Source organism: Syngnathus scovelli, chromosome 8, assembly GCF_024217435.2.
Source record: "Syngnathus scovelli strain Florida chromosome 8, RoL_Ssco_1.2, whole genome shotgun sequence".
Taxonomy (NCBI): domain Eukaryota; kingdom Metazoa; phylum Chordata; class Actinopteri; order Syngnathiformes; family Syngnathidae; genus Syngnathus; species Syngnathus scovelli.
In genome coordinates, this window is record NC_090854.1 from 9,961,850 (window position 1) to 9,975,481 (window position 13,632).

Sequence of the window (13,632 nt, forward strand, 5' to 3'; positions counted from 1 at the left end):
TCAGTTTTGACTCTCTTGTCTTTTATTTGTAGAAAGCTTTGATTTGGTAGCACCCTTTGCTGGTTGCTTTGATACATATAATAATCTGTAATATATGCAGTTATCGCTGCCACCAGCAGGATGTACTGTGTCAAAGAGTACAGAATGTAGAAGAAGATGAAAACACAATCTGAATTGCTGTCCGTGGTACTGAAAGCAAGCATCAGCCCACCCTGACACCAACTCAGTCTCATTATCACCTGCTCGTTTATTTACCCGTTGTGCTTAAAGTGTCAAGACATTCTATTAACAAGCAGTTTACCTGCAGCATTACATGGAGTTACTCATAGTGATTTTCGTCATGCTTTATCACTTAAATCTCATTTTGCTTGTAAAGAAAACATATTCTTGTTTGTAATAATTTTATGTTAAATATAAAACAAATGAATGCACGATGTTATCCCCTTCCCCAAAATACATTTACATTCTTAAAAATAGATCTTTAAATAATTTCTCAGAAAATAGCTTAATATACACATTTGACAAATCTTTGCGTATCGGTAAACACTATACCGCAGAGTGTCTTCATGAAAATACTAAACAAAAAAAAAAAAAAAAAAAAAAAAATTTTCTCCATGAAGCATTTGCATCAAAAGCTAGTTAGAACATGTCATTCAATTAAAACATGGATTCGATACATGGTTGCCTGGAGATGGTTTGGAATCTATGGATGCAATGAAAACGGTCATGCAAAGGAAAGTTATCAAGTACAAGGAACTACAAGGAAATAACGGCTATGGAGCATAATATATAAACAGCTCAAATTATACAGTAGTTTAATACAGCCTGAGTCAAATGTATTTTGGTTAGATACTACTGACCGGAAAACTGAGACTCAGAACGTGTTAATCTAGCTTTGTCTTCCCATTCCCAAACCTCTTGACTGTTCTGATTTCAAAACGCAACATTAACACGTCAGTCGTTTTAAATGCTAAGGTGCTCGAAGGTAAAACTGAATGACAGAACGAAAACTGAATTCTGACACCATATGGAGTAACACAAGATTTTGGAGTGCAGAGAGACCACCATTATACTGCTTTACACAATTATTAGTTAGTTGCTCAAGGTGTTTCCCAATACATCCACTATTTTGGTTCTTAAATACAAGCTGACGTCAACATACTATTTCTTCTGTCAGAGTCCTCGCTCAGTTCCCAAAGGGTGGAAGTATTTGGGGCCCAGTAGCGTTTCCCCAACTCTCTGTAGAAGCCAGGCGTACCAATGCACTCCAGCAGTTTGTTGTTCAGCAGGGCCCATGAGGGTGCGGACGAGACGCAGCGGGGCTAGAACCCAGTGGGCCAAATGATGATTGTCCACAGCGGCGTAACAGGATGCCAAAACACTGTTCACTACTATAGACCCGTGCTGGGTCAGTGGGGCATACAAGCCAGTGCTTTGCCTCTCCTCTACAAAAGTCACGACAGCTTGAGTCGTCTTGGTTCCTTGCGAGGTCAGAATACACTGACCCGGCTTCACCTCACTGGCAAAAGTTGTCCTTACGTCATCTTTGTTGAGTCCATCCACACAGTCAGTGACAAAGATGAGGTGCGCTGCCGTGAGCGTTATATTAAGTCCAGTGTTGGTTCCGATGAGGGTGAAGATCTTTGTGACGTTAGTCTGGAGATCCAAAAAGGAGAGTACCGGACTGTAGAGAAGTGAGCCAAAGCCGTCGGTTGTGGAGGAAGCTAAAACGCGGTCACCGGGATGAAGGTCACGCATCTGTTTGGTGACTCCGCCCTCGAGGGTAACTTGAGCATCGCCTGGGAAACAACCGCCAGTTTTGGCTGCGACAGAATGTTCTGTAAAATTGAGATGGGAGAAAAATCAAGATGTGGATGCGATCGTACGGATGCATTTACTTTGTTACTGTAAACAAGACAAAACTAAAATAAAACCTTCTCAAAAGAGCCACACTTGAACTTCCTCATATGGTAATCTGATCCGTCTGTGCTCCATAAATCAAGTTAGACTTTGACACTGACTAAAGGCCAATGTTATCTCAGCGGATCAGCGACTGACTGTTTATAACGTCTTCAGCGTCTTTTTAGTTAGCATTCTTGCGGACATATATACCATCACGTCTCCATCAAAATGATCAAAAAAGTGGCTTGTGCTCACTTCAAATCATTCCAGTCATTCATATCTAAAAGGTTAAATGATAGTAGAGATGCTTATATAATACTAAAAGTTAGCATAGCGCACTAACAAAAATGTTAAGTCTCACAAATAAACCGATGCATTTTCCATGCATTTTTGTTCTCGAGTGACTCGTGAAAGCTGTCATAGACGGTAAAATGGTGTTTACTTCCCTGTCGCCGAATACTTTGGAGTAAAGTGGCTCTTTAAGACACAGTGAGACGAGGTGGCAAGAGAAGGTAGTCAGCCAGAGGTAATGGATAACCAGCAGATTGTATCTTAGCATGGCCTGGGGTCAAATAGACGGGAAAGTACGTTTGGGAAAGAAAAAAAAAAAAAAAAAAGAAAAGCAAGTGAAAGGTTAGCACAGCTGAGGTAGAAAATTATAGAAAATAGAATAAATTAACTTTCAACACCAGTCACTGGAATCAAATAAATTTGCTTGACTGATTTAAATCCAACCCAACCTCATATTTGATTGATGCATGTGGGTGTCTTAAGTATGTCTCAAGGCGGACAAATATTTGTCAAAGGTGTGTATGTCTCTAAGTATGTGGCTTGCAGAAAAGGAGGTCTGCAACCAGGAGGTGATAAGGTTCAGATAAGAGATCTGAGAGAAACCTACCGAGGGAAAAGCAACGGCAAAACAAAGAGAGAGTTAATCATCTCACAGCCTACTAACCTCAATGGACTGCTAGAATGTAGCTTGGCATCAAATAACTGGTGGTACCAGACATGGGCCTCCAAAATGTCTTAACAGTTAGAATAGCTCACAATGGAATGTGTTCAACTATTGTTAGCGCTCAAGCCACTCCATGATTTGTGTTTCATCAAGGGACTTGCTTCAATGTTACAATCGGTACCTTATCAGATACGCTTCTAAATAACATACAACTATCAAACTAGCAATTCATTTGCAGTGACAAAAATGCACATCTTGGACTGATCGCAACCATAAATAGCCATTAGGGTTAAACTCAACCCCATATACATCTTAACCCTAAAACCCAACCTGATTATTTCTGTACACACTGAAAAGACATTAAGACTTCTATTAACCTATCATGCTGTGCATGTTTTGGGCTTGTGGGAGGAAGCCAAAGTAGCCACAGACAACATGCAAAGCCCTTGCAGCAAGGCCCCTCCCGACTCAGATGAAAGGCAACAATTCTATTCAACTGGACCAACTCCTTTTGAATCAGATATTATTAAAATTGTAACTTTGACCTTGCAAGTATCATTACCCTCATTACTGTTTCAAAAAATAATGCACAATAGTTTGCTTGCTCACCTGACTTGACGCTACAATGAATATGGGCTTTGGATTCATAGTAGACCCAGTCAAATCCAGCTTCGACAGCGAGCCGAGCCAACATGGCGTACTTGTTTCTGTCTCTGTGAAAATGAACATAGCATCGAACTCAAGACTTCATGTTTGAATTCACCCATTGCTTTTAATAAATTGTTCTTGTCTTGTGCAATGCACACCTGTCTGAGGTGGTGATATCCACAGCACGTCCCTCATAGTGCAGGGAGTCCTCCGAGTGATGGCCGTCCTCATCCCAGCCCTCTGTCACTCTCAGCTTCACACCAGGCCACATGTTCATCACAGAAATGGCCAGGGAGTTCAACTTGTCTTTACAGCGCTGAGGGGAGGTGGACACAGGAAATTAGGAAAGTCATTCAAAGCAGAGCAATGTTCGGCAAGGCAAAGTGAAACGTTGTAGCAATCAGTTTTTGTCATCACCTTCTAATTCACAATAGAAGGCGACTTAATTTACAATGTAATATGTGGTAGGGGGATGCGCCAGAAAAGTAAAATAAAATAAACAGTTTGACGGAAACTGGTCACTGAAAAGCTATTGCATGCACACATAATGTATTCTCCTAATATTGTTAAAAATAATATTTGTGTGCCCATGTATGAGGACAACTGGGCAAATTAAAGCACAGAAGCAAGGAAAAAACTACTTCTTTCACGTCTTCCCTCTGCACTCGCCCTACTGGCGGCTGATGCGCCAATGCGGAACTGCGCGCGCTAATCGGCGCTGATTACCGCCACCTGTCACCCGCTATTTAGGGGGTGCGTATAAACGCTGTTTATACCGATGCTCTGTATTTTTCTGCTTCGACACACGCATGCCTGCACCCTGTTTCTGCTATGCCACTTGATTCCTGTTTCTTTTGTGCACATGCGGCGTAAACATTTAAAATAGTACGTGCCAGAAAAGCTGTTCATCATTCGGTTAAAATCCCAGCTGCCTTACTCCGGAACCAAAACACCGGGGGTGAAGCTATGAATCAAAGAAATCAATCATTTTGGTTTAAATATTTAACTGACAGCAAACATGGAGCGCATAGTTTGATGCAACTGTGAGGTTTGCGCCTTTTGAAGTGATTCATAGACACGGTTAACCATACATGACCTAAATCACTTGCATGGGACAAATGCGTGTCTCTGTCCGCACACGAGCATTGCAAAGTGTTCCCAGCGCTTCTCTTCCTCCTCCTCGTCTTCCTCTTCACGATCTTCCTCTTTCTCACCTGGGTCATGAGCCTGTCGGCGCCCGTGTCCTCCTCATCCTTGAAGATGATATCAGTGTTGTAGTTGGGTGTCAGCTCCTTGAAGCGCTCCGAGTTGCGCGTAATTTTCCCCTCGGGGCGCCCGCTCGCCCCAAGCGTCTTCTCGGCCACATTCGGGCTGAATTGCTTATAGGCCAGCGGGATGAGCTTCTTCGGAAGCCGCCTCTTGCCGTAACCCCTCCCCGGTCCGCAGCCCTCCGAGGCAGGTGCGAGGAGGAGCACCATGGCCCACAGAGAGGCGGTGAGAAGGAGGAAAGGGGTCCGCATCGCCCCGGGAGGAGGGAGCACTCTCCCGAGGGAGATTTGCGTCTTCAGTGCGTCTCCGGTTCACCTGTCGAGTCCATGGTCCGGGACATCCGATTGCAGTTTGTCCCCCAAATCGCGCTACTCCAGCTGGCACCTCAGCATCAGGGCACCACAAAAGTCCACTTAAATTGGAATGTTCGCAGGCTCTGCCCTGGAGAATCGACGTTGAGTGCGCACTGCGCAAGCTGTAAAGTCCGTGGATTTAAACAAACAGGTTCAAAGTCGATGAGGTGGGTGAGAGAGAGAGCGAGAAAGAGAGAGAGAGAGAGAAAGCAGCAGTAACTGCGCGTCCACGTTTTTAATGTGGCGTCCCCTCTGTCTCTTCTTTTGCTCCACAAAAAGTGTCACACCATCCCCCGTGGATTGTGAGGTTTTTGATGCTCCCTGCAGTGAGAGGACTGCGCGCAACAGGCTGCAGCTTTCCACTTGAATCCACTCCACTTGAGTGATCCACGACGAGCTGTTGCCATTTCAGACCGCACCCTGCCAGTCCTGCCCTCCTCTCCCTCTCTCCCTCATCTGTCCCCGCTTTGCCACCCACCCCGCCCCTCGACGTGGGCACAGTGCGCACGGGAGAATCCTGTCCACACGCTTGCACATAGACGCACGCACACACGAACACTGCACAGCATTGCAGCCATGTAACAAATATCAGCTTTGGCCTTCGATGCCGCCACTTATCACTGTCAGCTTTGTCTTTGTGCCCTTGTTATGATCTGTCACCATTAGATTCTTGGAGGAGGAGCACAGTGCACTAGAGGTAAAACACGTCTGCTTCATAATTCCACGGTTCGGAGTTTGAATCTTGCATTTGTGGACCGTGCAGTGAAGTGAGTCATCCTTGGAGAGAAAAGACCTTCACTTAAAAATATTTTCACTTAATGGTTGAATTGTCCAAAATGTCTTGACAAAAATAATTACAACTTAGAGTGCACGAAGGGGGCTAATCCGACCCAAAAGGTTTGGTGCTCTTGAGCAAGGCACACCAAGAAACTGCTCCTTGATTGCCCTAAATTGGCTCCTGCTCCAGTTTGTCATGAAGCACAGAGGATATAGTTAAGTGATTAAAACAATCATTAAAGACTTTATTATAAAATACCAGACGGTCGAATGTCAATCGTTTGAATGAATATATATATATATATATATATATATATATATATATATATATATATATATATATATATATATATATATATATGGTAGACAGTCTGAATCGGAATATTGGGTGGAATATGTCATCTGGTCACTGGCTGGCTATCCAAATACCTAACTGATCGTCTTTTCCTAAACACATTAGTTCAAGTAGCCCTGGCAATTATTCTAAGTAATAATCTCGATTAATTGAATATACACACACACACGTGCACACGCACACACGAGTGGCTGCACACACAAATGACACATTCTAACACACTTGTTTTTAACACCAGCAAACACAGCCCCTCTAAATTAGCTCCTCAAATATTTGCCTGCCGAAATTCAGTGGTCTCCCCCCAGTTTCTCCGGCCACCTCCTTTGAATGAGCTGAACTGTGCACAGGACTGAATGTCCACACACTTTATGTTTTATTATTTGCGAGCGTAAACACCGTAAAGTATTTTAGCAGCGCTGCTACGTTTCATGTCGCTCGATGGAAGGCAGACAACAAAGAGAGATTCACATGAACGGCAAACAGCCAAACATAACCGTGTTGACTTTTTGAGCTGAAATAGAACATCAACCGGCACTTGTGTAGAACTTTCCGAGGAAATCAAAGTTTGTCATAAAGGTGTTAGTGTTTCTTTTGAGTTGCTTCCAGCTTTGTGAGGGAAAAGGCTCCCATATATATGTAAAATCTGAGAAGTAATTATTGCTTTGGAGACCCGGGGTCTAGCTGCAGAAGTCACTGCAGACAAAGAAACACTTTTGCTGCTCCGTTGCAAGAAGCACAATCATAAACTCATTCAACTCCACTCAATCAGTGATCCATGAGGACAAATTGCATTCCTGCTGTTGTTAAGATTACGGCTTGTAAATCACATTGTGGGCGTTAAACTGCACCAAATGGCAGCAGAGCCCAAGTTGGGATTCCTATTGGGATAGTATAGAGCACTTGAAATGAATCAAATAAATGACACAATGAAATATTAAAAAGAATTTGATGATTTATGACCCCACCCAAAAAAAAAATAATTACTCACTGCAGGCCTATTGAATCATGTTGAAATAAAATACAATGTTGCTAAGTGTTATTCTTGTGTGACAGCATGAAAAAAAGTGTTTGTTTTGGATTGTGGAATTTCCGAATCTAAATTAGACCTTGAATGTCTCAGATCTGTTTCAGTTTTGTGTAAGACTTGTAAATAAATGTAGGGGGTTTGTTTTTGTTGGTAGCCAGCAGATTCCTTGGAAGTGAGACTTGGTTTTCACCGTAAGTGTGTCGTGTGTAAATGTTATTGATCAATGTGTTCCAGTGATCAGATCTGTCAGTGTACAGGCTCTGACAGATAATCATAAAATTCAAATATGGTTCCTTGGCCCAAGTTGACTTTTGGTTTCTCGTGCTTTATATCCAGTAAACGTTCTTCCAACTGTGCCATTTCAAACGACATGCACAACTGCAGAGGCACAGATTCTCGAGCATTCCCGCGCTTGTCCGCTCATGCGTTCAACCGCACGCATGCAACAGCGGCAACCGTATGCAAATTTGTGAGTATCCACATTTGCTCGACCACATGTTTTCCTGCGACTATCACATTTAGTGGCTGTGCGTGAGTGTGTGTGTTTGTGTGTGTGCCATCCTTCCTTTGAAGATCATAAATACGGGCGTGGCTCCAGCCCGGCACGCTGCCTATTCGGCGTGGCTGTCGACAATGCTTCAGAAGTGGTCACATTTTCTCATCCATCCTTCCTTCCTTTCATCCGTCTGTCTCCCAGCTCGTCTTGGCCTCAAGAAAGGACGCCGTAGTCTTTCAAAGAGGAAACAATCCCATCAGACCAAACCAAAACCGTGGCCCCCTTCCTGGCTCAGTTTCCTTTTCCGTGCGCCTTTCTTGACGGACACTATTACTATGGATGGTGTCCTTTAAGGTATGAGCTCCGGCACACACGCAGGCCCACAAACGCATGAGCGAAGCCACGCATATCCAAGGCATGTGTTCACAGCGTACATTCACATGCTCACACTCACACGCACAAGAAAAACCCAACCGGCACCACTCTGCTTTCTCATTGATGTTTGTTAAAGTTATTAATTTTCTCCGGGAAATAAGAGGCCACAGTGGCAGGACAGAGGAAGATGGGTGCCAGGCCCGTAATCTCTTTTGACTTTTATCTACTAACACTGGAGCCCAATGAAACACCGAAGAGGGCCTTTACATGGGCACTCGGGTTACCCACGCATACCCAGGGCTGTAACCGACATAGATTTTGACTGAAGAAAAAGGCAGGAAGAGAAATGAAAGGAAATGTTGAGGAAGAAGTCAAAGCAAGCCAGATGGGGTGCTAAAGAAAACTAAACTGAATTAAAACGGGCAATGTGGAACACGTCGGAAAACTGGGGTGTAAGCGAGGAGGATTCGAGAGGGGGGTGGGGGGGCGTGGGGGGGTGGGGTGAGAGTGACTACATGGCACATTATTTGGTAAACAAGTGAGTTTGTGTTGTTTTGCAGCCAGTAGTAGCTAGCGTGTTTGTGGCTTGTGGCATATTGTCGTAATGGGGGTTAAAGGACGTTATGCTCAAGGTAACGGCAGCTGGTGGCTAAAACCGCCATCCCTCTTCCTCCTCCTCCTTCCCTTTCTGTCCCTCCACACACACTCCAGAGCCCAACCCCTGACCACAATAAACACCTAAAACTACTTCTTTATACACAGGGCCTCAAGTATTTAGAGGGGTTCAGACCAGAGATCTGGGAAATCTTAATCTTCCAAGACATGTGGATAAAATTTGACTGGGTGTCTGCTGGGGAAGCGCAAATCCTAACGGGTGAACGAGATATTTCGGAGAAAGCCGTCGGAAGCCACAAAATCTTACTACCGACAATAAAGCGAGGAATCACCGCCATTCTTGTAAAGGCGAACTCACTGCAGGGCATTTGGGTCAAGGCAAAGTAAAAGCAGGATGATATAAAAGTAGAGTACAGGCTAAATGTGGCTCAGAGTTAGCGGGTATGGCTAGCCACCGCATTGCTAAAGCAAACAAAGAGCTGGGCCAAGGGACTAAAGTTCACTGCCGTGATACCGTGCACATGAAACACCAGCGTATGCAGGTAGACACTCTTCCGAGTTCAAACATTCATGTATGTCGTCACAAGATACACGCATGAATATTCCCTCGGAAATATCTGGCTGTACAGATGGACACAAGGAGTTGATGTTGGGATTGCTACAAGTACAAACACTAGCCAGCTGCACACAAATTACTACTTCTTAATGCACTTGAATCCCATATTAATAATTACATGCGAAAAGTCCCAAAATAGGAGACTTTGGGGTTGGGTACGAGAAAAAGCTTTTGATTCTGCAAGCATATTTGACAATTAATTGGTCAAGTTTGGATGAGGTTCATTAATAACAACAACAGTTTGGTATAAGGCCAACAATAATGCAGTCAATGTTCTTTTCATGTCAACTGAGGTTTCATTCTCCCTCATTCCCTCTTGCTCTTTTTCGCTCTCCTGAGTGTGTGCCACATCTGTGGGCTCTGTGGTGATGTTTCTCCGCTCAGAATGGATTCACCAGCTCAAAAACGTCCTTATTATATTTATATTTTACTACACCGCGAGGAAAGCCATGCCAGCTGGGCTAAGGAACCTTGGGCAGAAAACAAGGAGAGAGAAAAGTGGGGGTGGGACAATTGACAAGCAGGGGGAAGATGAGTGGAGGGATAGAAACAACAAGCAAAATAGAAAGAGTGGATAGACGGATAGGGAATGAAGGTAGAGGCGACAAAAAGGCAATGGATTCTTATGAAAACTGTTGGATACTAACGCAGTTCATAATTTTCGACTCAACCAATGTTGCCCCACTCTGAAACCATGACTGACGTTAAATTGTGAATGGCGGACATGACCGACAACAAACACGCAGAATTATTACTACGTGTAATTCTAATCGTGAATAGTACATCGGCGTTGTTTACCGAATACTATGGAACACGGCAAACATTTGAACAGTCATCGTTGTTGTTACTCATAAGACTCCAAAACACAGTTGATGTGGTTCCTTTTGAGTTAAGATTGATTTTCAAATTAGAGGGATCTACATGGTTAAGTAAAGGCTGAACACAAAAATAAATAATCCATCTGAATCTAGTTTTTATAAAACGTTTTTTATCTGGTCTTTTACTTCTCTAGTTCAGTTGGTAAGGGGCCGCACGAATCGGGCAGTCGAGACTTTCAGACTCTCTCGTACCGTTCCGTTCCATTTCCAAGGTATCAAAAAACATCTCGACATCCAGTGACAAAGCAAGCAAAAAGATTTTATGTTTATGAATTGAAAAAGGAGGGAGGAAATGAGGAAGAATAAAATTTCCTACCAACACAATTACGTGCTAGGAAGAAAGAAACACAGAGGAAAAGAAAACAGATAAAGACCACAAGAAAGTGGCGAGAAGGCGAGACAGAGCAAATAAGAGAGATGGCCTGCTCAAAGACTGGTACTGATCAGTGGCTCTCTCTGTGATGCCGCTGCCAGTTTCCAGCCCAGCGATTGGTCAACTGCATAACTCGGAACATGCATTGCCACAATCCCTCAACGCCACTTCAATGCCACCGCACTGGTTCACCACTCTGTGGCTCCCACAAATGCCGGCTGGCATGAGCAACATATCAATAAATTCATTACACATTGATTTGAAAATATTTCACACGAGTGTTATTTAGGGCACCGGACTCTCAGGTTATCTATGTAAAAATAAACTGAAAACAAGTGAAAAATTAAGGAGGTAAAAAAAAACAAAAAAAAAACATCCATAGAATTAAATGTGAAGTACGGTGAAATCAATGAGGAATAGTGCAGCTTTTTTTTTTTTTTGCTCCCAGGCTCCCTCTACAGGTGACATGGGTAAAAAGGTAACAGAAGCTATAGCAGTAACACCATTTCTCAGTGTTATAACAGCATGTCTTAAAATAAACGATCGTGTTTGTGTGTGGCAAGCACGACATACAATTCCGAGGAGTAACTTTGGCGCAGACATTTGCGCTAACGCTACGTGAGAGCAGTCAAGGCAATAGCATAGAAGACCACAAAGTACGTTACCATGACAATGACAGAGACACTATTCTCCTTATTATAAGCCACTGTACCATCAAAATGACTTTGAAGCTTTTATTTTAAGAGTAAATTGCTACATATTATTGCTTTAAGTAATTGGAAGGCTACAAGTGTGCTGTGAGTCATTTCGATGAAGAATTACAGAAATAATTACCGCAGAATTACTGTAACTCACAACAATATTGCTGCAAAAATAAACTTAAGTGACCTCCAAGGAAACACTTGGAATAAAAACAAAGTCTTTGGTGCCCAGATTAAGTTCAACTAATGAGAGGACGAAACATCGATTATTTAGCTGACACAAAGGATGAAAACAATTCTGGCATCGCTCAAAGGCTTAGAGCGGTGTATTTAAATCATAATTGTTTAAAAAAAAAAAAAAAACCCTTTTAAGTGGTGTGTAGGTGTTTGAACACGGCCCTCGGATTTGTCGTCTTCAGTTAATGTAATTTTCAGGATATTTGAATTGTGGGAAGAAGTGTACAAACCCATATAAGCAAAGGAAGAACATGCGAGTCTTTTTAAATGTGCTGAGTTGTATATCTGGAAGGAGAATTCAACCTGTTAGTAGGTATTACCAACCTAAGAGTGAGCGTGAGGAGTGGGAAGGTTACAAACGTAACGGAAACACTGAGAAAGAGCGACACACTGAGCATTAGGGGCTCCGCTAACCAGAAACGAGGTGACTCAGACAAAGTCAACATGTTCGATGACATCACTAACCATCAAGTCTAACGTTTGAGCTTGAAAAGCTTTGATTTACCCAAACAACCTTTATTTGTATAAACCCACATAAAGGCGGACGCGTCAGAAAACCAGAACAATTGGGAGGGTAGGTTCCATCAAAAACATGTTTTGACTCGAATCATCACTGCATACAAAAACATTGGGGAAACCCAAATGTTAGCCTAAAAGGCTACTTTGAAACCCTAACTAGTTTGAAAACCTGATTTAAGTTTGAAATTCAACTAGAACCCTAACCCCAAATCCGGTTTAAAAATTAGGCTACGTAATATAATGTGTGTGCATCTGCAGGAATCGAATTTTGTGTTTAGTACATTCTAACATTGTGCCATACTTATTCCCCCACAATATGAGGAACATTAAGAGGGGTTTGGGGTTTGAAGCTGTGGTCGTCTGAACGAGGGGTGGGATCGGCAGCCGGGGGTGTCGGAGTGTTCAAACCGGCAGCCTCTAATCCTGACACGATGCCTCTGCCAATTATAAACGCTTCAAACACGACCGGTGGGAGGAAAAAACATGACCAGGGAGACCAGACGTGCGCCGGGGCGTATTTAGCTACATACAGGCAGACTGTAATTATATATTTGGGCAAAAGAGAGATTTTGTGACGTTGAGTGAAGGCAGGTGGACGGAAATGCAGAAACTAAGTAGCCGGCTGGCAGGAATTACTGTAAATGATTGATACTTATTCAAACTGAAGCAAAGGCTAAACCGGTCTTCCGAGATTTGATATAATGAATGAACTGATGGGATATTGGGAATGCAGGAATCGGACATGCCACACCTCAGGTGAAACCAATTGCATAAATAATGCTAACATGTAGTTTTCTTTTCAAAATGTGTGTCCTGCTTGGTGCAACCCGACGCACCTTGACCTTGGAGTTCACATTGAATGGGCTCTTTTATTACTATTTGTATTATCTGCCCCTTTTTATCATTAGTTTTCCTTCATCACATTCCGGGAGGTCGGCTACATTCTTAAATTCTGAATATGTGCAGCTGCCATCATGGGATCATTAAGCTATTTGATGCTCTTGTTATCTTTACCTTGAATGTGATTTTCTATAATTTTCTTTCAAATCTCTTGCGACAGCTATTTTATTTGTATCTTTCATGACCGCTATCATTATTAGCAATAAATGCCATGGCATTTATCTCTCAGCATTTATATGATGCATTTTGAGATTAACCAATCCTGGTTTTCATCACCATCACATGTCCAGTCTTCAAGTTGTGAAAAAGCCAATGTTGGACAAACTTGGCAAGTCAAAACATTCCACAGTTTGACGTAAGGCTGTTTGGACCGTACATATCTGCTGCATACATTAATTCAATCGCTTGAAATAGCTTCGCCATAAATAACACTATTCAGTATTTGTACAATTAGATGTTTCTGATCACGTGTTTACACCGATATAACGTATAGACCCGGTGTCATTTCATTTCTGCACGCTAGGACATAAATCTTGAAAGAATATAATTTAGTGTCAACCGCCAAGATGGTGTGCTTCCGACTGACCATCATTACAAGGATTGACACTGAGTCAGCGCCCGGGATCGGCTCCAGCT

At 42.9% G+C, this 13,632-nt stretch overlaps 1 protein-coding gene across 1 annotated transcript; it reads right to left on the reverse strand.

The window, feature by feature from the left end:
• Nucleotides 1–5,597, reverse strand: LOC125973674 (indian hedgehog B protein-like). Its single transcript, XM_049728116.2, has 4 exons — nucleotides 4,720–5,597; nucleotides 3,664–3,821; nucleotides 3,467–3,570; nucleotides 1–1,838 (listed from the first exon to the last, which is right to left on the reverse strand). The coding sequence occupies exons 1-4, from the start codon at nucleotides 5,023–5,025 to the stop codon at nucleotides 1,174–1,176; spliced, it is 1,233 nt and encodes a 410-aa protein (XP_049584073.1). The 5' UTR covers nucleotides 5,026–5,597; the 3' UTR covers nucleotides 1–1,173.
• Between the last annotated feature and the right edge of the window lie 8,035 nt (nucleotides 5,598–13,632).

Excerpts from the sequence above, each read along its gene's own strand:
- LOC125973674 (XM_049728116.2), bottom strand. The coding sequence starts at position 5,025 with ATGCGGACCCCTTTCCTCCTTCTCACCGCCTCTCTGTGGGCCATGGTG. Across the intron at positions 3,571-3,663 it reads GATATCACCACCTCAGACAG|AGACAGAAACAAGTACGCCA; the intron begins GTGTGCATTGCA and ends TCATTTTCACAG. Across the intron at positions 1,839-3,466 it reads TCATTGTAGCGTCAAGTCAG|AACATTCTGTCGCAGCCAAA; the intron begins GTGAGCAAGCAA and ends TCAATTTTACAG.